Genomic DNA, 20,555 nt, shown 5'->3' with positions numbered 1-20,555 from the left:
TAGGAACACTCGGCTTCAAATCCGTCGAGGTAATTAACCCATTATGCCTGTATCATATGGTCGGTGTTAAAACATTAAATAGCTGTTTAACGTGCACTGGATGGATTCCTTCTAGATTTTGAACATCGTGAAGGTAAAAGGCCAACTTAGCCCAGTTTGATACTGGGTCGGTCCAAGGTTGTGGGTCCGTTTTAGACTATATAAAGCACTACCTACGCGACGTCGTTCCTATCTGGGTTATTTTGACAACCTAGTCAAATTGGTTTTCCAACCTATTTGCACTTTTTTTTTTTAAATTCTGTCCCAGCTGATTGTTTTCTGCTTTTCTGTCGATAATTTTGGTCCTTTTCTTGATTCTGCGTTTGACGCAATTTAGGTTTTGGAGCTATTTTTACCGTCTCCTCTGAAAGTTTGAGCCCTTGAGTTCGTTGAATCGGGTAGGATTTTGCGATTTGTTTGAATTTGTTGATAATAAATTGTTTAGTAACCGTTGTTAGGTAAAATTTGCAGCATGTTAGTTTGACGAGGATGAATCAAGGAGGGACTACTGATACTCTAACAACACTGGGCACCAATTCCGTCGAGGTAACTAACCAAATCTTTTGTATTTTATGGTTGAATAATATAAACCATTTTATGTTGAAGATGTTGCTCGGTGTTATCAGGTAGAAGGTAAAATTGTAAAAAGAGCTGCTTAATGAGCATTAGGATGGGTTGTTTCTGAAGGTTGAACATTGGATTAGGCAGGATTTAGCTGCTTTTGTTTGAGATATGAACTTCTCCTTCCTAGCTTGAGTTAGGAAACAAGAAATTAGGTACTAATTTGTGCTGTTTAAGTGCAAATAGCTGGAACTATCTGGTTCTAGCAAGCTTATGGAATGGTTTTGGGGTTTATTGAGTGGCATTGGACGTGATTCTCGTCAGTTTCATTTGAGTAAAAATGGCGAACGTTGATGCGAGTTTTAAGAATACGCCCTCAAAGTTTTTTGTTTGTGCTGGGGTTGGGGAACTAAGATTCCATAAATTATCCAGTTGGATTTTTCTGTAAAATCCAGGATTTATGTTCTAATATGTATGAAAACCTGGCTTGCTGGCATCGTTACTCAGTACTATGTCATCACTTGTATTGCTGGCAGTAAGTTTGAGTGAGAAAGCACCCTTTCTCTTTCATTTCTGCTTTCTCTGGTCATTGTTCTAGAGCGTTTCTTTTTTTTTTTTTGAGTAAACTAAATGGAAGCTGCTAATTTTTCTTCTTAGCTAGTTGCATAAGGATTGCAAACCCTAAAACATACTCATAAGCATAGTGTCCATCATTACGAGTTTGTGATAGATGTGTTTGTTGTGTTAACATGAGATTCGAAGTGGATTGGCGTGGGCTAAAAGTTCTTGTCTTATTCTGTATATGCAGAGGATTTTCTTTGTGCTTTGTGTTGCCTTGTTCTTCACTAGTTAGTTGCTGTTTCTCATTGTTGTTTAAATTGATTGAAGCGGTTCTTTTAATTGTCATAACGATCACCTGTACTAAGGCCTAATTTTGGTTGAGTTAAGTGCGAACCAGATAATGATATGGAGAGAAAAATTTTATGTTAGTTTGTTGTAGAGCTTTTTAGTGTGACATTTGAGAGAAATAAATGGGTTCTAGATGTTTGTGAAGCCCATTGTTTTATATTTGAGAATTTGGAAGAATTGGACTGAAAGGCAGAGCCCTTACTTGAAACCATCTACAATAAGAAAATGGGCCATTAAACAGTTTCTAAGTTGAAACTAGAGCATGAAATTGTGAAAGTTGCACAGTTATGATCTCTCTCTAACACAACTTTCGAATATGATATATTCTCTCGTTAAAATTTCTCTAACTTCATGATGGAAGTGTTTCTCACCCTGTATATCTCTAAGAAAACAATGCAGATTTGAACTCATGGATTGTTGACTCCTGCTATGCATAATTTATGATCTTTAGGCTCTCAAAATCTAAAGTTAAATGTTACACTGTAGTTTTAGATCTTCCACAGTAGAATTATCTTTCTAAGTTCCATTCAGGATTTACATTTGTAAAAAATAAACCATAGTACATATTCAATTCAGTGAGACTATTATTCACAGGCTTCAGCCTTTGTTGAATGGGAAAGTGTCTATATTTTATTACTATTCATATGGTTGTTACTACTGCAGTATATGAAACATATTACATTATAATCTTCTTTGGGAAGTTGATGTGGATTACCTCTATATTTATATCTATGATTTTCTTGGTGGCTTCTGGGTTTCTTGTGTTGTATCCTTTTTGTTTTGTTTTCTTGCTTTCTTCCTCTACCTGTTATGTGTCATGTTGTAAATGCAGATTATATTTGTAATTGATGCACTTTTATCAAAAGAAAACTGGGAAAAAGAATTTTTTTAAAATGTGTTTCTTGTATCTAAAAACAAATTTATCCTTGTTTTCCAGAAGTATCCAGTCATTGATCCAAGTCAAGCACACGCATCCTCTTACTATGCCTCAACTAGCTCTGCACCAATATCATGGACCACCCATGGGGCAAATAATTATCCTAGGGAGAATGGAACCGTTTCTACTTCCACTTATCATCATGACCAACAAGCAGAATTAACCTCAAGGAGTGTCCAAGATGGATTAAATGGGGCACCTGTTGTATCCACTTCAACTTCTGGGGCAGTAAATGTACAACACGATTACAATAGTTATTCAACCTACCAGAATACAGATCCGTATGGATATGGAAATACAGGATATGCATCTTACTATAATAATTATCAGCAGCAAACAAGTCAACCATATCAACCTCCTGTAGGAGCATACCAAAACTCAGGTGCTCCTTATCAGCCTCTTTCCTCATTTCAGAATACTGGGTCTTATGCTGGGTCTGCAAGTTATTCAAGCACTTACTACAATCCTGCTGATTATCAGACAGCCGGAGGTTATCAGAGTGGTGTTTATAGCAACCAGACCAATTATTGGCAAGAAGGACAGTATGCAACATACTCTTCTCAATATCCCAACTACACCCCAGACTCGACTACATTGTATAGTTCCACTCCTAGTGCTGCATCTTCACAGTATGCACATCATTATAAGCAATGGGCTGACTATTACAATCAAACACAAACAGAAGTCAGCTGTGCTCCAGGGACAGAAAATGTTTCTGTTTCTGGTGCACCTAGTCTGAGTTCTGTCCCTTGTGGGTATCCAGCAGCAAATAGTCAAGCCTCTGCACCTTATATTACGTCCTGGAGGCCGGAATCTACATCTTCTGAATTACCTGCGGCACAGGTTTTTTGTCCCTCCTATTTAATGTGTTCACTGATAGTTGATATTTTTACGTTCAATGATAGAATTCACATTTAGTACAAGGTTAAGCATTTACTTTCATGTGCAACTTTCATGAATCACGGACGTTGAAGTGTGCATTTTCAGGAACTGGGTTTGGCCTATTAATCTAGGGGTATTCTTTCCTGTCTAAGTTTCTACTAACAATATTCTTTAGAATTTGGTTCTGGGGTGTGGATAGAATTCACCATTCCTGGTTTAAATTTGCTGCAATCACATATCTCTGTGACAGTGCTTGGAATGTTCAGAGAATATCTGTTTCTTCTTTATGTGTGAATTTTTACTTGTTCATGTGTCCTTCATGGTTTTGGTACCAGTTTACTTGTGTCATATGTGTCATATGTTGACTGGTGATATAATGAAGCAATGCCAGCATCATGTTTTGGTTGATTAGTAACGTGATTGCTTATGCACTGCTTTTCCCTTTCCAGTCTGGTACACTGAATGGTGGTGTTCATGATGGGCATTGGAAGCCTGCACCTGCAGTTTTTCAAAATCAAAATTTGAATTCAGTGCAACATGTTCAAATGCCTTTAGAGACAAGTTCCACATATGAAAGCTTCCAGAATCAGCAAAATCACGCACATTCTCAAGGGCATAACTTAGTGTATACAGCTACGCATCAGGTTCCCCAAAGTTATCAGTCATCTTTACAAACTGTTTCACAAATTGCTCCACAGCTTGATTCGCGCAGGGCAAGCAGCAAATTGCAGATTCCTACAAATCCTAGAATTGCTTCAAATTTGGGCTTGGGTTTTCCAAAAGTAGAGAAGGATATTTCTGCAAGCACTGCAGCTTCAAAGCCTGCCTACATTAGTGTTTCACTGACAAAGCCAAATGAGAAAGTGCCATCTGAAGATGCTGCTGAGTCTATACTAAAGGTACAATTTGCTTCCCTCTGGTGGTCATTTATAATTTCTCATTTCCTGTTGCATAAATACATTTCTAAACTGTACACTTGATATATGGTTTCATGTTCAATCAGATTTATATTTTACTGCTGCATTTTAGGCACTTGAAATATTGTAACTATCTAAAGATCATCCTATGAACTAGCTTTATCTGTACATAGGTTTATGTGTTTGTCTTTTTTACTTGTTTGGAATTCAACTGTTGCTTGACCTCCTTCTAAAGTTATGGAGTGGTGTTGGACTTTGAATTTCCATTTCAATTGTAGCTGATTTACTTTTTAGTTGCAAAAGGCAAAAGGTGTCCCTTGTTTGAGCAAATACCACTGGACATATTTTACGCAAGGATGTCAGTAGGCAGTCTTGGCTTGTTTCTTCTGCTCTGCAATGTTGATGCGTACTTCTAGTTACGCACTTGTTAATTTTGATATCATATTTCTTAGGTGGACATCTTACTAGTCCTCTTCCTCCTATATCTAGTTAGTCAAATTTTGTATTTAACGTTTTTAGATGAGTTTTGGTTCACCTTATGGTTGTAGTATTGAGGTTGCCATCGAACTTACTGAACCCATTTGTTGGGCTCTTGAACGTCTAGCATCATACGAGTTCAAATTTGACTTATTTTGTACTTTCTATGAATGTGCATTCAGTTTCTGCATTTTGAATGCATGTTCATATTTACAGTATCTGTGGGTGGCATTAACTGATCTCCATGTTTTATTTTTTATTTTTAAATTGATCTCTATTTTTGTTATTTGTAGCCTGGCATGTTTCCAAAGTCACTGTGTGGTTATGTCGAAAGGGCTTTGGCTCGCTGCAAAGGTGATGCACAAATGGTGGCTTCTCAAGCTGTCATGAAAGAGGTAAGCAAAGTGTACTGATGTTGCTTTTGCTGTGTCATTAGGGATGTCCATATTTGGTAGTAGACAAACTGCAAAAAATCCTCGAGTCATCTCGAATGGATTAGGGAGCAGTGGTTTTTGATCTTTCTGTGCCAATCTTCATAGGTTCTAAATTATAGTCATCTGGTGAAGAAAGTATGTGCTTTTGTGTGAATTGTATTTCTGTTTTAATATTTTTTTGTCAGATGTGATAGATGGAGATCAACTACCAACTTCAATTTATCCTTTTCCTTCTTTTGTTTTCTTTGGTAAATGCCATAGATTGCTCTCTCTCTCTCTCTCTCTCTCTCTCGTGCGTGTGTATAAGTTTAGAGTTCATTTGCAAAGTTGACTTGTTCATATTGCACATACTGTTGGGTTGCTGTTGGCGTTAGTATGTGCACTCCTGTATATGCTGGTTTCTGGTTATAGAGTTTACTTATGATGTGGGAAGACTTCTGCTTTCACCTTTTCATGGAAATCTTAGTTCTATGTCATTCACAGTTTACTACAGCTGCCAATTGTTTAAGTTTTATTTTTTGTTATGCATTTTGTTTGTTACAATGCAGTTCTTTGTTTCTACTTTTCTCTTGTGCTGTTTACTTATCTCTTATATGTTACTGCACTTGTTAGATTATCATGAAGGCAACCGCTGATGGTACTCTACATACAAGAGATTGGGATACAGAGCCTCTTTTCCCCCTGCCGAATGCAGATGCTGCTAATCAAGAGTATCTCCCTCTTCCTCTCTCTGCCCCCTTCCTCCCTTCTGCTTTCTACCTTGAGCATCCATGATAAATAAGAAGAAAACATTCAACATTTTATGATCTTGTTAATAGTGTCACATGCCCAACACAATTTGTTGAGATATGTAAGGCAACATACTTTTCTTTTGTAAATGCTGACATTGTTATTAATATAAGTACTCATCAACAAGAATTACCACATGTAAATCTTGATTCAGGTGTTTTGAGTGTGGAAGCTCCCAATACTTCAATTTCCTTGGTCCCAATACTTTTTTCTTTTGGCTATAAGTCGTATATGAGGAAAACTGTCTTAAATGTCGTATTTTGTGAAGTTATTCCTTTGGTATTTTTGTTCTTGGCACTGGTCAATGGAACCCCCCCCCCCCCTCTTTTTCTTTATGTTAGATTCTAAAAGATGCTAAATAATTTAATGCAATTTTTATCCTTTAGCATTACAAGAATGAAAAGAGTGTAGTTGTGGAGTAAAGATTGACTTCATTTTGTCTCGTTGAATGCAGACATATACTGTTCTCAACTCCCATTTCTTCATTACCAAAAAGCAGAAGTCCTAGTAGACGATCCAAAAGTAGGTGGGAACCTATATCAGAAGAGAAAGTGGCTGACAAGCCTCCTGCTGCTGCTGCCCGTGAACCTGTAAAATATGGTTTTTGGAACAAACAGGTATCTGGTTTAATCTAATTTCAGTGGAAAACCAAGAATTTCCTTGGTAGTTTTACCATTGAATTTGATTTTCTAGCTTGTCAAGCCTTCGTTCTCTCACATAGGTGGCAAAAAACCAAGTCAAGGTGATTGAATGTGGGTTTAACGTCTCTTTTCTTATTTCAGCCGGAAAATAAGTAGAATTTGTGTTCAATGAATTGGAGTTTTGGTAGGTCTAGAAAATAGTGTATTGTTATGAGTTAGTTGTTCTATGATTCTCACTTTTAAGTTCATGCACAGCACTATACAGTTGGAAAAACAGAGAACAAGGTGGATAACTGGAGTAATACCAAATTTTCTTTACCAGAACAGAAAAGCTCCAACAAAAATTCTTTCAGGCCAGCTAAGAAGCAACGTCTTGTTGATGGTCTAAGTGCAGCTGATAATGGTGATGAATCAAGTGAGAGTGATAAGGAACAAACTTTAACAGCATATTATTCTGCTGCTGTAGCACTTGCTGATTCACCAGAGGAAAGAAAGAGACGTGAAAGTCGATCAAAACGTTTTGAAAAGGGACATGGAAACCGAGCAGAAATTAATCATTTTAGGCAGAAAAGTGCTGGTGCTGGCAATCTATATACTAGACGAGCTAGTGCATTGGTGCATAGCAGAAACTTTGAGGACAGTGGCACCAAGGCTGTTGAAGATATTGACTGGGATGCTCTTACTGTCAAAGGGACCTCTCAGGAAATTGAGAAACGTTATCTGCGCCTTACTTCGGCTCCTGATCCTGTCACGGTAAATGTTTTGTCTGTGCCTGTGGTCGTTTACGATTGAATTGTTGGCTTAGACTAACTTGAGCTGCTTGTCTTGAATAATAAAATCTTGCAGGTAAGACCAGAAGAGGTCTTGGAAAAAGCCCTGCTTATGGTGCAAAATTCTGAAAAGAATTACCTTTATAAGTGCGATCAGTTAAAATCCATTCGGCAAGACTTGACTGTACAGCATATACGCAATGAGTTAACTGTAAAGGTATATAATTTTTTGTTAAGAATGTGTCTCAGGATTTCTTACAAACATATCAATGTCAAACTTGGCTGGGAATCTTGTTAGTCGGTCATTTTGGGTGAGTAGAGATGTTGAGTATGACTACTTTCTTTACAATATTCATGGCATCACCCCCTCTTTCAGGTTTATGAAACTCATGCTCGTTTAGCAATTGAAGTTGGGGATCTGCCAGAGTTTAATCAGGTCTGTTTTTAATTTGGAATTAACCCAGCTTGAGAACTTCTAGTTTGGAATGCTTCATAAATAGTTTATTCTAGTCTAATTCTGTTATTCTTTTATGCATCTGGAGATTTTGGTATGTTGTTTAATGTATGGTGGCTATTACCTAAGACCAGTAGGCATTCAATTTGTTGTGTAACCTATTCTGCTACGAATTAGTGATGTGTCTGTTGTGATGCTAATTTACATGCACAGCATAATCACATTTATGGGTTACAAGCTATGTTTCTGATAAATAAGGGATAACAAGAATTGGAGATGCCTTGCTTGATCAACATGAGAAACCTAATGTGGAAAAATAAGTGTGGTACTATGGCTTATATGTACTAATTTATTATGCGTACTTGTTATTATCTGTCAATCCAATTTTTTTAAATTAAGTTTTTTGAAAGATAGTTTTATTTTTTTGTTCCAAAAAAAAGGGGTTTTATTGTCTGCATTTGTAGCTCTCTTATAATGCATAGACGACACGGTGGTGGAGTTTAAGATGCACTTTTAGTTGTGTTTAATTTCTATTTCTGCCCAAGCAGCATTCTTCGTGTAGCATGGATTAAACTTCATGTTTCTTCATTTTGTTGGAGTGACTATTTGTTGCATGGATTGACATTCTTGATCTGGTTATGCAGTGCCAATCCCAGTTGAAAACGCTTTATGCTGAAGGAATCAGTGGATGCCATTTGGAGTTTGCTGCATACAATTTACTCTGTGTAATCCTGCACTCTAACAATAACAGAGATCTCCTGTCTGTGATGTCAAGGTTGTTAGCTAAATCTGGAATTAGTCGTTCACAGATTAGTTGTCTTTTTTCCGATTACTGTTCTCAGATTAACTGTACCCATAGGATCTTTATCAAGAGACACACCACCTACTTCCAACAGTGCTCAGCCCTCCCTTTTTTACATTCTTACTCAGAGAGGAGCTATCTGCTGAATCTTGCTGGCTCTTATTTTACTGTGTCTCCCTCTAGTAGCATTGCCTGAAAGGCTTATTGGTTTCTGTTAACTTAGGTCAATTTAGCTGTCGGTGATGTTGCTTATTTTAGACTTTGGAATTGTAAATCTTTCATAATTTCAAAGTACGACATACTTCTAAACAATATCGTTTTCGCTATGTACTTGCATCCTGCTGGAGCTATTCTGTATAGTCATGTCAAATATTCATTTTGACAGTAGAAACTGGATTGAATCCGCATTGTGCATGAGCTTTTATCAACTGTAAATCATGTTAGACTGTATGCTTCCAGATTAGATCATGTTCATGCAGTGGATACAATTGTACTGAAGTGTTCATAATTAGTGTGCCTAGAGAAGTTTATCACTAGTTTTATTTTTATTTTGCAAGATGAGTTTTGAATGTTTTTGACGTAACATTGATTGCACAGATTATCAGCTGATGCTAGGAAAAATGATGCTGTGAAACACGCTCTTGCAGTTCGTTCAGCAGTGACTTCAGGGAATTATGTTCTGTTTTTCAGGCTATACAAAACAGCTCCCAACCTTAGTACTCTTCTCATGGGTGGGTAGAATTCAAGTCATCATGCTTATTTCACTTCTCCTTATTGTCCATTCTTATTACCTAACACGATGAGTTCATTATACTTGGTGAACTGCAGATCTTTATGTTGAAAAGATGCGATATGCAGCAGTAAAGTGTATGTCTCGTTCATATCGTCCTACTATTCCCGTCGCATACATTTCTCAGGTTCTGGGCTTCGGTAATGTCTCGCCCACAACTGAAGCAAGTGATGAGAAGGAAAGAGATGGAGTTGAAGAATGTGCAGAATGGTTGAAGGCTCATGGTGCATGCCTATCTAATGATAATGCTGGGGAGATGCTTCTTGACACAAAGGTATGTCTTTTCCCTCTCCTAGTGCATGAAAGACTTGATACCTGTTATGGGCTGGGAAGGGGGGAAATAATCGAGCCAAAAGAGTCCTGGTTATGTTTTTAAATTGGACAGCTTTTCTCCTTTCTGGTTCATTTCTGTTTGAAGCTATACTATTTAATTGGTCTTTGAATGTTCAGGTATCTATGTCAAGCCTCTACATGCCAGAACCTGAGGATGCCGTGAGCCATGGAGATGCTAATCTTGCAGTTGACGATTTTTGGGCACGGAATCCTGTATAAGTTGGTATGGTTAAGTGAAAGAGTCGTCTGAAGGTCCTGTCTGGGGGGAATCTGATTAAGCCATCACAGAGATCAGTTCCAAGAAATTTTGCTTGGAGATTTGCGCAGGGCAGCTGTTCAATTAGCGGGGATGTGGACTTCTGTTATATCAACTGTATGTTGTGAGATATTATGAATTGAAAGGGAAAGGAAATGTGAGTTCCCATTGAAGTGCTTCTCCCAGTGTACTGATGGGATGCACTTGTACTTCCAACTCATTAATAGATATCAGTGTCTCGAAAGAAATTACCATTCTTTCCAGGGATGATAGAGAACTATACAAATGTATATTGGAAGGGAAAATGAAATAAGCAATAGTAACGTTTACACTGTAGGTTTGGACCTAGAGTCAGGAAGATGGCATGAGGAGCCTGACTTGTTTGTATGATGGCTATTGAATATCATCAATTTTGGCGGTTCACCACTGGACTTGATTTTTCCGGCCTCTTGAGCTTCCACTTTCAAGGATTCTTATATAAATATTTGTTAAAACTCCGTCTATTAATTGTTTGGTGGCTTAACATGTTGTAGCTATTTTCTTTGCTTTGAAGCAAATGATGTGCTTTGCTACCGCGCATGCTCTTATTGTTACTACTGTTTTCCTCCTTTACATCGTGTGCATGCTTGCATTACCTGATGGTTATTAAGAGTCACAGAGGAACTGATTGTTTGCATCTTATTATTGCGTTGTTGCAGGTGCTCAGCAAATGCTAAGATTTCTTGCACTCTGATTTTTGCATCTCGCTATTGCGTTTCAGACGTTTAGTAAGTGCTAAAATTACTTGCGCACGGTAAATAATTAACCAGACAGTAGGTTGTTACTAATGATAGATTAGCTTCTTCATTACTCCTATTTACTTCGTCAATTTGAATTTGACTCTTGTAGTTATCCTTGTCATCTCATTTAAAATGTTTTTTCATGGGTTTTAGCCTTTGAATGTTTGCGAAGTCCCATGGTCTAAGTGATTTTGGAAAAGCTCGATGAAAGTAATCATCTAAAACCTTGATTATAGCCTCCGTTTGAGATGTCCAAATGCCCTTTCCTAAAAACTTAAAATTTTATTCATTTACCATCTAGTTTTACCCTCAATAAATTAATTCCATATTTACGTCCAAATTCAACAATCATTCGAGGCTACAAATGTAAAGAGAGAAAAAGATTATTGAATCTTCAAAATCTCTATGCGTCCATGCCACTTTAGTGGGCCGGAGAAAACAAATTATTATCCGGCCTAGGAGCCCACAAAGTCATCGGATTGTTTTTTCATTTTTATTGACGTTTTGAGATTTTTTTTTTTTTTTTTGGCCGGTTAGCTTTCCTTTTTTCTTTTCCTTTCTCGGGGAAAGGGGAAAAAAAAAAGGATAAAAAGAATGCTAATAAGCATGGTGAAAGAAAGGAAGTCCCAGTAGAAGTAGTTGAAAATAGCCAACACATATAAATTCAAGAACGCAAAAAGATTCAGAATTTTACATGCTTACAATTACCAACCCTTCTGAATATTAACTTTGTCAGTGTTCATTTGTCAGCAGAAGAGGAGGAGGAAGAAGCTGATGACTGGGTCTGAGGCCAAACACTTACTTTCTCTTTCTCGTGCTTAACGTACAATGCCGAAGCCGCCGCCATGAAATAAACCTGAATTAGAATTATAGCCGGCGAATGGTACTTTATCACCCCCTGACCCGTTGCCAGCTCCACCAGAATCAAGGCGGTTAGACCAATAAGAGCAATTCGCCCGTTAACCCGCTCCGAGTACGGGCTGAACCCGAATTCCACATTCAGCCCTTCTGAGACCGCCTCCTTCAGGGGCACCGGCGGGAGGTACATCCCGGAACCGGAGCTTGAGCTTGAGGCTCCCTTTTTGCCCTTCCGGGTCTTCCGGACCTCCGCTTTCTTTCCGGTTCCGCTTTTGTAGCGGAGCCGGACTTGGGAGAGGCGGTTCTCGAAGACGTCTGAGTCGGAGCCCGAAGATTCTGTTTGGGTCTGGTCAGTTTCGTCGGAGGAGGAGTCATCGGAAGTGGCCCGAGTGATGATGGTGAAGGAATGGCTGGGAGGCGCGTGGAGTTTGAGTAAAGAGCAAGTGCGTGGGGATGATGATGATGATTGAAATAAGGGATTTGGGTTAGAGAGTTGGAAAGTAGAGGATGGCAATGTCGCCATTTGTGCTTCCCTTTCTTTGGTTTCTTGGATAAGGGGAGTATCCTTCTTTCAGTCTTCTCTTTTGCATTTTTGCCTTGAAAACTTTTTCTTTTTTATTTTTTCCCTTTTGAAAAATAAATCCCTTGGAAAAGGGAAAAATTTTAAAAAAAAACTATGGTGGAATGTGCAACCGTGGCAGTAGGCAGCATTATGTGTTCTAATATCAACCATAAGTTAGCCTTAAATGTTTGACAAAAAAAAAGAAAAAAGTTAGCCTTAAATAGGAGGAGGAAAAGAAAACCCATTTTTTCCTTTGGACAAAACAAAAAAATAGCTTTGAAACTCTTCGAAAATTTGTCACAATTGAGGAAATTCGCATTTTATTTCTAAAATGATACTAATGGCTTTGACTTATCCTGAACTCTCATTTTCCTTCTCATATTTTTCTACTCTGCATTTACAATTTTAACTACGGACCTTTCTTTCCATGCTACTTGTGAGGGTGATATTTTGTAGCTACAATCAGGTATTCCTATTAAATATTGCTAGCATACAGAAAAAAAAAATAGCACATTATTAAATTCGAAGAACAATTATTGTCATTCAAGAACAACTTTTAAGTAGGCAAAACCATTTGCAATTTTTCAGCCAGCCCTTCCAAACTGTTAGGAGTAATGTTTTACATCCAGCCCTAAAATTTTTATACTTGTTCCTAGCTGTCGTGGTGGATAGAAGAAACTGTTACTACTATTAGTTTTGTTGCATGATGTCTGTTAAGAAACATATATATATATATATATATACACACACACACACACACACACACACACACAAAGTCTGAAAAGATTGTGGAAGATACGAATTTCAGGAAAGTTTGCCCTATTAAGCTTGTCACTAACCTTGCACGGTTCGTTTCCCTCACCAAATTATGGTACATTTTTTGCTAACACGATGTTGCATTTTGTGCACCCTGCTTAAAATATGTAATTTGCTACTGACCATTCACCAATTAATCTCTAGTTTTATGCTAAATACCATGCAACTAATAACATTACCTGTCGCTGGCATGATTCAATCAAAGAAGTCAAAGTTTTTTTTAAAAAAAAAAAAAAAAAAAAGAATCAAAGCATGTTTTTGGAGAGAACCCGGAAGTGTAAAATTTGTTTACCAAGTACAGGCAGCTAAATCATTTTTCTCTTCAAAGATTGTGAAAACAGAAAACTCTTCTGGGGTGATTTGTTAGAGAATCATTTACTATTAACTGGTCTATGACATACGAATAAACGATATCCTAAGCACGCATAAACTTTAAGGCACGAACACATTCATTAGACAGTTTTCTTCTTTTTCTTTTTGGAAACTAGGTTGAAATACTAGCAGTTGAGGTGCTTAGTCCCTGTTTTAACTTTCAAAAGGTGTAAAATATCACATATGAATATGTGAGAGTTCATTTTCCCATCTTAGAAAATCCAGCTTTTAATGAGTTTGGAAGGTTTTAAAATTGCAGGTTCATGATACAGATGGGAATGCATGGGGGAATTTTCTGTCCCTTCGGAATCCCAATTCTGGAAATCTCATTTTTTCATACATATATATAAGCTCTTTCATGTCGATAATTATATTCTCTTTCCCGAGCAGAAAAGGCTAGATTAATTCCCTCTCACGCATTGACATTTTACCATGACCGCTGATATGTGGCTCCTTCCCTGTGCATGAGCCTTCAAAAGACAAATAATCGTCCACAACCTAGACTCCAGCTCATACTACTTGAATCCTCTGATCATCTGTTCTCAGAAAAGAAGCTTCACATGCTATGGACAGTTGATACACAATCAATCACTGATTCACTTTGCCATGCCTTTGACTTCTACAACTTAAGATTTGAGAGAATAAAGAAGCACCAAGGCCTTGCAGCAGGTGGTAGAAGAAGAGTATCCCTTCAGTCTCAAGTCTCAACTAGTAGCTAGCCTTGACCAATGGCGCAGATGGAACCTGCTACCACCTCCACTGCCTGTGCATCACCAACTCCCCTTTTGGCGAGCTTTGGTGATCCAGAGGGGGAGGACAACGGCCAGGCAATTGCAGCTCACCTTGCCGTCGAAATTAGGAACCCCAACATCCAAAATCAGGCTTATCCTCTCACTCTCTCTTTCAGTAACCTCTCCTACAGTGTCAAAATAAGCCATAAACTCAACTGGTCGAGCATCATCCCCTGCAGCAATAAGAGCAACCACCCTTCTGAGGAGCCAGTGACAAAAGTTCTGCTAAATGATATCTCTGGTGAGGCACATAATGGTGAAATCTTGGCAGTTCTAGGTCCCTCGGGGTCAGGAAAATCAACCGTGATTGATGCATTGGCTAATCGGATATCGGTAGGAAGCTTAAAAGGAAAGATCACTCTCAATGGCGAACAAATGGATCCGAAATTACTCAAAGCCATCTCTGCCTACGTTATGCAAGATGACCTCCTTCTGCCAATGCTCACTGTTGAAGAAACCTTGATGTTTGCAGCTGAGTTGAGGCTCCCTCAATATCTCTCCAAATCCAAAAAGATAAAAAGAGTTCACAACTTGATCGATCAATTAGACCTTCGGAAAGCAGTTCGAACCGTTACTGGAGATGAAGGGCATCGGGGAGTATCTGGTGGAGAACGTCGCCGAGTTTCCATTGGAATCGAGATCATACACAATCCTATTCTTTTATTTCTTGATGAGCCCACCACAGGGCTTGACTCAACTAGTGCTTTCATGGTGGTGAAGGTTTTACAGCGCATTGCTTAGAGTGGAAGCATTCTAATCATGTCTATACACCAGCCAAGTTTTCGAATTCTTGGCCTATTGGACCGTTTGTTATTCTTGTCTCGTGGACAAGTAGTCTACGGTGGCTCTCCATCCAATTTGCCTTTGTTTATGGAGAATTTTGGGCATCCAATACCTGCGGATAAGAACCCTTCAGAAGCTATTTTGGATCTCATTTGCGATCTTGAATATTCTGCTGATGGGATTAGCAACATGGTCCAATTCAATCAGATATGGCAAAAACAAAACCTGAGCATAGGAATAGTACCAGAAGTGGAACCATCTGGTGTCACGCATGGATTGACATTGAAGGAAGCAATCAAGTCGTGCATTTCACGAGGCAAATTGGAGTCCAGGACAACCAACAAAGATGGTATTACTCCTCGTGTTGAGATCCCAAAATATGCTAATTCCTTTTGGACTGCAGTCTGTGTTATCAAAACGATCATTCCTCAATTCCTGTCGAATGCCAGAGGTTTTTGCTAGTCGATTCGGAGCAAACCTGATTACAGGATTTATTGTGGCATCATTGTTTTGGCAACTTGATAATTCGCCCAGAGGATATCAAGAAAGAGTAGCATTTTTGTCATTTGTGACAACTACAGTCTATTACATTTGTGCCGATGGATTGGCGGTTATACTCCAGGAGAGGAACATAATGCTAAGGGAAACAAATTACAACGTCTACAGACTATGCTCCTATTGGTTCTCTGACGCATTAACCTGGATTCCGTCGCTCTTATTCCTCTCAATTACATTTTCCATCACTACATTTTGGGGACCCGGTCTCCAAGGTGGATTCACGGGGTTCTCCATCTATTTCCTAGTCATCTTGGCTTCATTTTGGGGGGCGAATTCATTCGTTCTTTTTCTGTCAGGATTGCTTCCTGATATAAGCCGTGTATACATTGTTATCGTCTCGACTCTGGGTTCCTTTGCTCTCTTCTGTGGGATATACGCAACTCGCGATCAAATCCCATCCTACTGGATTTGGTTCCACTAATCCCTCAAGAAGTATACTTATGAGGCAATAATGCATAATGAATTCGATGATCCCAGAAGATGTATTGTTAGAGCAATTGAAGTTTTTGATGAAACTCCCCTTGGCACATTTCCGGTTGGATTGAAACAGCAGCTGTTGAGCGGCATGGGTGAAGCCTTGGGCATGAGTATTACAAGCTCGACGTGCATGGCGACTGGACCAGACCTACTGAAGCAGAGGGATGGCTGATCTTGGAAAGTGGGAATGCTTTTGGATCACCATTGCTTGGGGATTCTTCTTTAGGATGTTGTATTACTACTTTACTTTGTTGTTTGGCAATAAGAATAAAAGAAAGTAATTAATTGACTCCTATGAAAATGTAACACAATGTCATGATCATTATATTATATGGCGTCCTGATGTTGCAGGGGAACACCTTAATTACTTTCTTACTTGCTTTCTCTGTGATGTGTGTAATGCCTACTGAACCCTTCCATCACCATGATCTTGTCATCATACTACTATGATACCGAGATGGAAGTATGTGAACAAGATATATAGGTCATTGTTGAAACGGCGGCTTTGCTGCATCTGCTATGGAAATTGAGAGGCAGAGTATGAAATGCTTTCCTTGCCTAATTTAGTAAAGTGGTACCATTTATTTCTAATTCTTTTGACAAGTAGTGTTACTATTGATAGTAGTTCTTACACCATCATAAAAGTTTAAACCATAAGGAAGCAATTAATGTAGTGAATTGGTCAAGTACATTGGAGTATACACGGTAAACAAACCTATTTAACTAGATTTGCCCATATCCGCCCATAAATAGATAGATATGAATATCTTAAACTTTTGCATATGGATATTATTAAGTAACCCAATTAACTCATTTAGAATTATCTTCCCTCAAATCTCCTCTCTTCCCCCACCCATTTTTTTTGGTCAGATTCTTCATTTTGTCATGATGTTAACTATTTTTGTTTCATTATTATTATTATTTGTTAGTTTTATCTTATTATTTTATTTTCTCTTAGTTTGTTAACTTACTCATTTTTCAGCATTACTAATTTATGACAAGTTTTAGTTTTTTTTCCTACCTTTTTAAAATAAAATTTTAAATTTACATACAAAAATATGCTAGGGGTTCAAAATTTTTGGATTAAGTTTTATGCTAACTTTTATAATACTTAGTTCAAATTTTTATATTCTTATTGTTCAATTATCAAATAGTATGTAAATTTGCGACATATGGTACGGATGGGAAAAAAATTGGTAATTAGGCTTATTGTACATTATAAGTAAATATTTAAAACTAATGATGGGTGCAAAGGGTGGTATAAATTGATAACTTAGTTTACAAAAATGAATTTATATGAGTTTACAAAAAGTTAGAATAAATGGGTTATAAATGGATGATTTGATTACCCAATTCATTTTTTAACTTACCCATTTATACCCATCTAATTAAATGGATATAAATGGGTTGACTCACTTATACCCATTACCCATATTAATCAACCCAAATCCGTCCAAATCACCCATTTTGACACCTCTACATTGGAGTGATTTCTATACATTTATTTCTAGACTAGATCTACTGAAAATCGGGAAAAAAAAAAAAAGATGGCAGAACAGGAAAAATGGAAAAAGTAAAACTAATCTAAAAGAGACTACTAGTATTAATCAATTGTTGAGCCCACCCAAATGTCAAAACCCCAAGCATTTGTGACCATCGTCACTGAACGGATTAAGCCCACCAGCCCAATGACAATACCCACACACCACTCCAACCCAACGGCACCTCCACTCTCCACCAGGCCCCCTGGCTTCCCCGCCGCGATAACCTTCTGCTTCGCCTTCTCCACCATTTGACCCGTGATTTTGGCTGCTGGCGGCTCCCGGTGGTGTTGAAAAATTGTGTTATTGTCTTTGACGAGGTAATGGAAAAGTGCGGCGTATTCTTCTGAGTAGAGGAAAGCTAAATTTTCAGTTTCATTTTTCAAGGAAGTCGTAATCGTGGATTTGGTTGGACTTTTTAGTTTGCGGGGAAAAGAAGTTTACAGGTAATTGAAATGAATAAGCTAATAGAGTTCGGGAGGAAAGCGATGTTCTATGTTAGGGTCCTTTCGGGCTACGAGGAGCGACGAATTCGATCTTACCGGTTGCAGCTTCAACAACGCCTCCAAAAGGTACCTTTCCTCTCCCTCCAGCTTGTTACAGTTTTGATTTGATTCTTCCTTTTTTTTTTCGGGTGCTGTTAATTAAGAAAAATGTGGTAGATAATTGTTAGAAATGTGCAGACATTTTGGTAGTCACCTTCTTTACGAATCTGTTGTCTAAAAGGGAAATTCGAAAGTTGTTAGCTTATTTGATGGTCCACTGCTACAAGAATGTGCTGTTGGAGCACTTTAGGAACATGATTAATGTGCTTAAATATGGACCCATCACTGCTCATGTGCTTAAATGTGGATGTCCTGGTGCTCAGCAGGCTGCTGCATCAGCAATCTGTAAAATTTGTGACTCCCATGTACTGGAAAATTTCCGTTAACGAGGCTGGTAGAGTTCATTGCTCAAAAACCACAGAGGGTGAAGATTATAACAGATTTTAGAATAAGTAGCTCCACAAACATTAAAATTTGATTCAGTGTAGCTGGTTGGATCCTCTGCTTGTTAAGATATTGTAAGCTAGAGCAAACATGACAAATCATGTTGTGGAACAAGCAGTTTCTAAGCACCACGGCCTCAAAATACTGCCACGAATTTTACATTCTTTGTCTTGCCTTGCTCTCCTAGAGCAAAAAAGGTAAGAAACTTTGATTTAATGTGGCGATTGGTTATTTGAAAGCTTAGTGAAATGGGCATTGTGGTGGCTGATAAGCTACTTGAGCATTGGAAGATACAGAAGTTGAAAAGCTTCTTATCAAAAAGTAGAATGGAAATGCAACATCCATGCCCAGGGAATTGTGTTTTGATATGCAGTGAAATTTACTAGCTTGAAGATGAATGCAATTGTTGTTTTTCATAGATATATAAATGTATATGTCATCATGGGTATCACTTTACTGTGTGGTTAGTGCCTTATCCAAGTAATCATGAGGTTGTGTTTATTTGATCTTAAGCATGTAGTACCTGGTTTTATAGTCAGTGATGGATACTTCAGCGGTTCCATTTTGGTGGAAACTTTGATAGGCAGCGCAAATGAGGTAGCAATAGCATGTGGTGAGAACCTTTGCTATGAAGTTACTTTTTGAATATATGATTTTCAGCTCTGCCAAATTTGCTTATGGAGTGCCCAAAATACGTTTTCCATGTTTACAGTATATGTGCTTTCAGAATTTCCTTTGCTTCAGGGATGGTTGTTTGTGGAATCCTCCTTTAGTCTTTAATTAATATGTCCCTTGTCGCATTTGGAGCAGGCCCAAGAAAGGAAGGAAGCTTTGAAACAGGTTCCTGAGCAAATAATTTTGTCTGAAGTCAAGCGAATGGTGGAAGATATGCAGGCATTGAATAAGAAGCTTGAAGAAACAGTGAGTTCTTTTCTCAACACCCTTTTTGTACTTAGTTTAACCATGACAATAATAGCATGGTTATAACGACATTATTGGCAGCACCCTTTTCCCTTGGTTTATTCTCCTCCACATTTTTATATGCCCCCCTTGTTTTGTGACATCTTTTTACTTGATTATCTTTTGATTATTGCAGGAGGCTGCCATTGAAGATTATTTCAAGCCAATCGACAAACAGGCAGATATTATCATGAAAATGCAGCTCGAAGGAGAAGAGAGAAAAATGAAGGATATGATGCGTGCCATGCAACAGCAGGCTTTACTAGAGAAGGCTGAAGCCGAAAAAACTGCACCTGGTCAAACTACAGACATAAATCAACAAACGGAGGAGAAACAGCCTGCAAAACCATCTCATGCTGAACTGAGATGATTTGATATGCCTCTTTTGTAATTTCTTTAATAGACTTAAAAGTAAAAGTTTTTGGCCTCCTTTTTCAAATCTCTGTCGCCTGCTTGTATATTTTTATATGAATTGGCTGTGGTATTTAAAAAAGAAAGAAAGAAAGAAAGAGATTTTCATTACCCAGCTTGAATAATATAGGTGCCTATCTTGTGTACCGTTGATGTTAGAACCCTTAAAGAACAATTACTCATTAGTATGAACTGCACGTTATTCCTCGCTTAAAATGATCGATCTTGTTCAGTGTGGGATTGATGAATACAATTTCTGGTTCCTGACCTGATTATGTCGTTGTTACCTTGTCATTGATCTTCACATCGGTGTATTATGAGTAATCATGCCTCATGGTCTCGTGTTTTAGTGTTCAAGCTCAAGCAATTGTGTTGGCAGCAGCGCAGTGTGTTCTGCATCTCCACACTGGATATGTATGCTCATCATTGTTCTCGACTTACTTTAAAAACCTGTTTGAACTGCTATTTTTACGACATTTTGTAGGAAAATGTATTATAGCGATTTGATGTATGTGAGGTAAAAAAAATGATTGATTTGATATATGTGAGATAAAAAAGTGATTGGAAAATGTGTTCACGGAAATGTAAAAAAAATTTTGGCAGAAAATCACAATCTAAACTTGTATATCATGACGCAGACATAATCCTATTTGATATAATTTCATCT

General features: G+C 38.0%; 3 protein-coding genes and 1 pseudogene across 4 annotated transcripts; 3 read left to right on the top strand and 1 right to left on the bottom strand.

Annotated features, from left to right (window-relative positions):
- The first annotated feature begins 224 nt into the window (after positions 1-224).
- LOC113730566 (SAC3 family protein A-like) lies at positions 225-10,488 on the top strand. Of its 2 annotated transcripts, none has more exons than XM_027255313.2 (14): positions 225-437; positions 511-585; positions 2,450-3,289; positions 3,778-4,227; positions 5,016-5,117; positions 5,769-5,866; positions 6,400-6,562; positions 6,842-7,339; positions 7,433-7,573; positions 7,733-7,792; positions 8,455-8,585; positions 9,210-9,343; positions 9,441-9,676; positions 9,853-10,488. In XM_027255313.2, exons 2-14 carry the CDS (start codon positions 529-531, stop codon positions 9,952-9,954), a joined length of 3,012 nt encoding a protein of 1,003 aa, XP_027111114.1. In that variant the 5' UTR covers positions 225-437; positions 511-528; the 3' UTR covers positions 9,955-10,488. The 2 variants fall into 2 exon arrangements, with proteins under 2 accessions (XP_027111114.1, XP_027111113.1); XM_027255312.2 differs by having other exon boundaries at positions 226-437; positions 2,447-3,289.
- A 918-nt stretch (positions 10,489-11,406) lies between these two features.
- Positions 11,407-12,234, bottom strand: LOC113730568 (uncharacterized). The gene has a single exon (XM_027255314.2). It carries the CDS (start codon positions 12,149-12,151, stop codon positions 11,510-11,512), a length of 642 nt encoding a protein of 213 aa, XP_027111115.1. The 5' UTR covers positions 12,152-12,234; the 3' UTR covers positions 11,407-11,509.
- Positions 12,227-16,354, top strand: LOC113730567 (ABC transporter G family member 6-like; annotated as a pseudogene).
- A 1,336-nt stretch (positions 16,355-17,690) lies between these two features.
- LOC113730565 (uncharacterized) lies at positions 17,691-20,155 on the top strand. The gene is made up of 4 exons (XM_027255311.2): positions 17,691-17,848; positions 17,951-18,100; positions 19,328-19,438; positions 19,614-20,155. Exons 2-4 carry the CDS (start codon positions 17,984-17,986, stop codon positions 19,845-19,847), a joined length of 462 nt encoding a protein of 153 aa, XP_027111112.1. The 5' UTR covers positions 17,691-17,848; positions 17,951-17,983; the 3' UTR covers positions 19,848-20,155.
- Positions 20,156-20,555: the final 400 nt, after the last annotated feature.

This window comes from Coffea arabica, chromosome 2e, assembly GCF_036785885.1.
Source record: "Coffea arabica cultivar ET-39 chromosome 2e, Coffea Arabica ET-39 HiFi, whole genome shotgun sequence".
NCBI lineage: Eukaryota > Viridiplantae > Streptophyta > Magnoliopsida > Gentianales > Rubiaceae > Coffea > Coffea arabica.
Note: the sequence above shows the minus strand (reverse complement) of the source record. Positions and strands in the feature narration are given on the sequence as shown.

Coding starts and splice junctions, on each gene's coding strand:
- LOC113730565 (XM_027255311.2), top strand. CDS start 17,984: ATGAATAAGCTAATAGAGTTCGGGAGGAAAGCGATGTTCTATGTTAGG. Junction 18,101..19,327: donor TTCAACAACGCCTCCAAAAG/GTACCTTTCCTC, acceptor CATTTGGAGCAG/GCCCAAGAAAGGAAGGAAGC. Junction 19,439..19,613: donor ATAAGAAGCTTGAAGAAACA/GTGAGTTCTTTT, acceptor TGATTATTGCAG/GAGGCTGCCATTGAAGATTA.
- LOC113730566 (XM_027255312.2), top strand. CDS start 529: ATGAATCAAGGAGGGACTACTGATACTCTAACAACACTGGGCACCAAT. Junction 3,290..3,777: donor CTGAATTACCTGCGGCACAG/GTTTTTTGTCCC, acceptor TTCCCTTTCCAG/TCTGGTACACTGAATGGTGG. Junction 9,677..9,852: donor AGATGCTTCTTGACACAAAG/GTATGTCTTTTC, acceptor TTGAATGTTCAG/GTATCTATGTCAAGCCTCTA.
- LOC113730568 (XM_027255314.2), bottom strand. CDS start 12,151: ATGGCGACATTGCCATCCTCTACTTTCCAACTCTCTAACCCAAATCCC.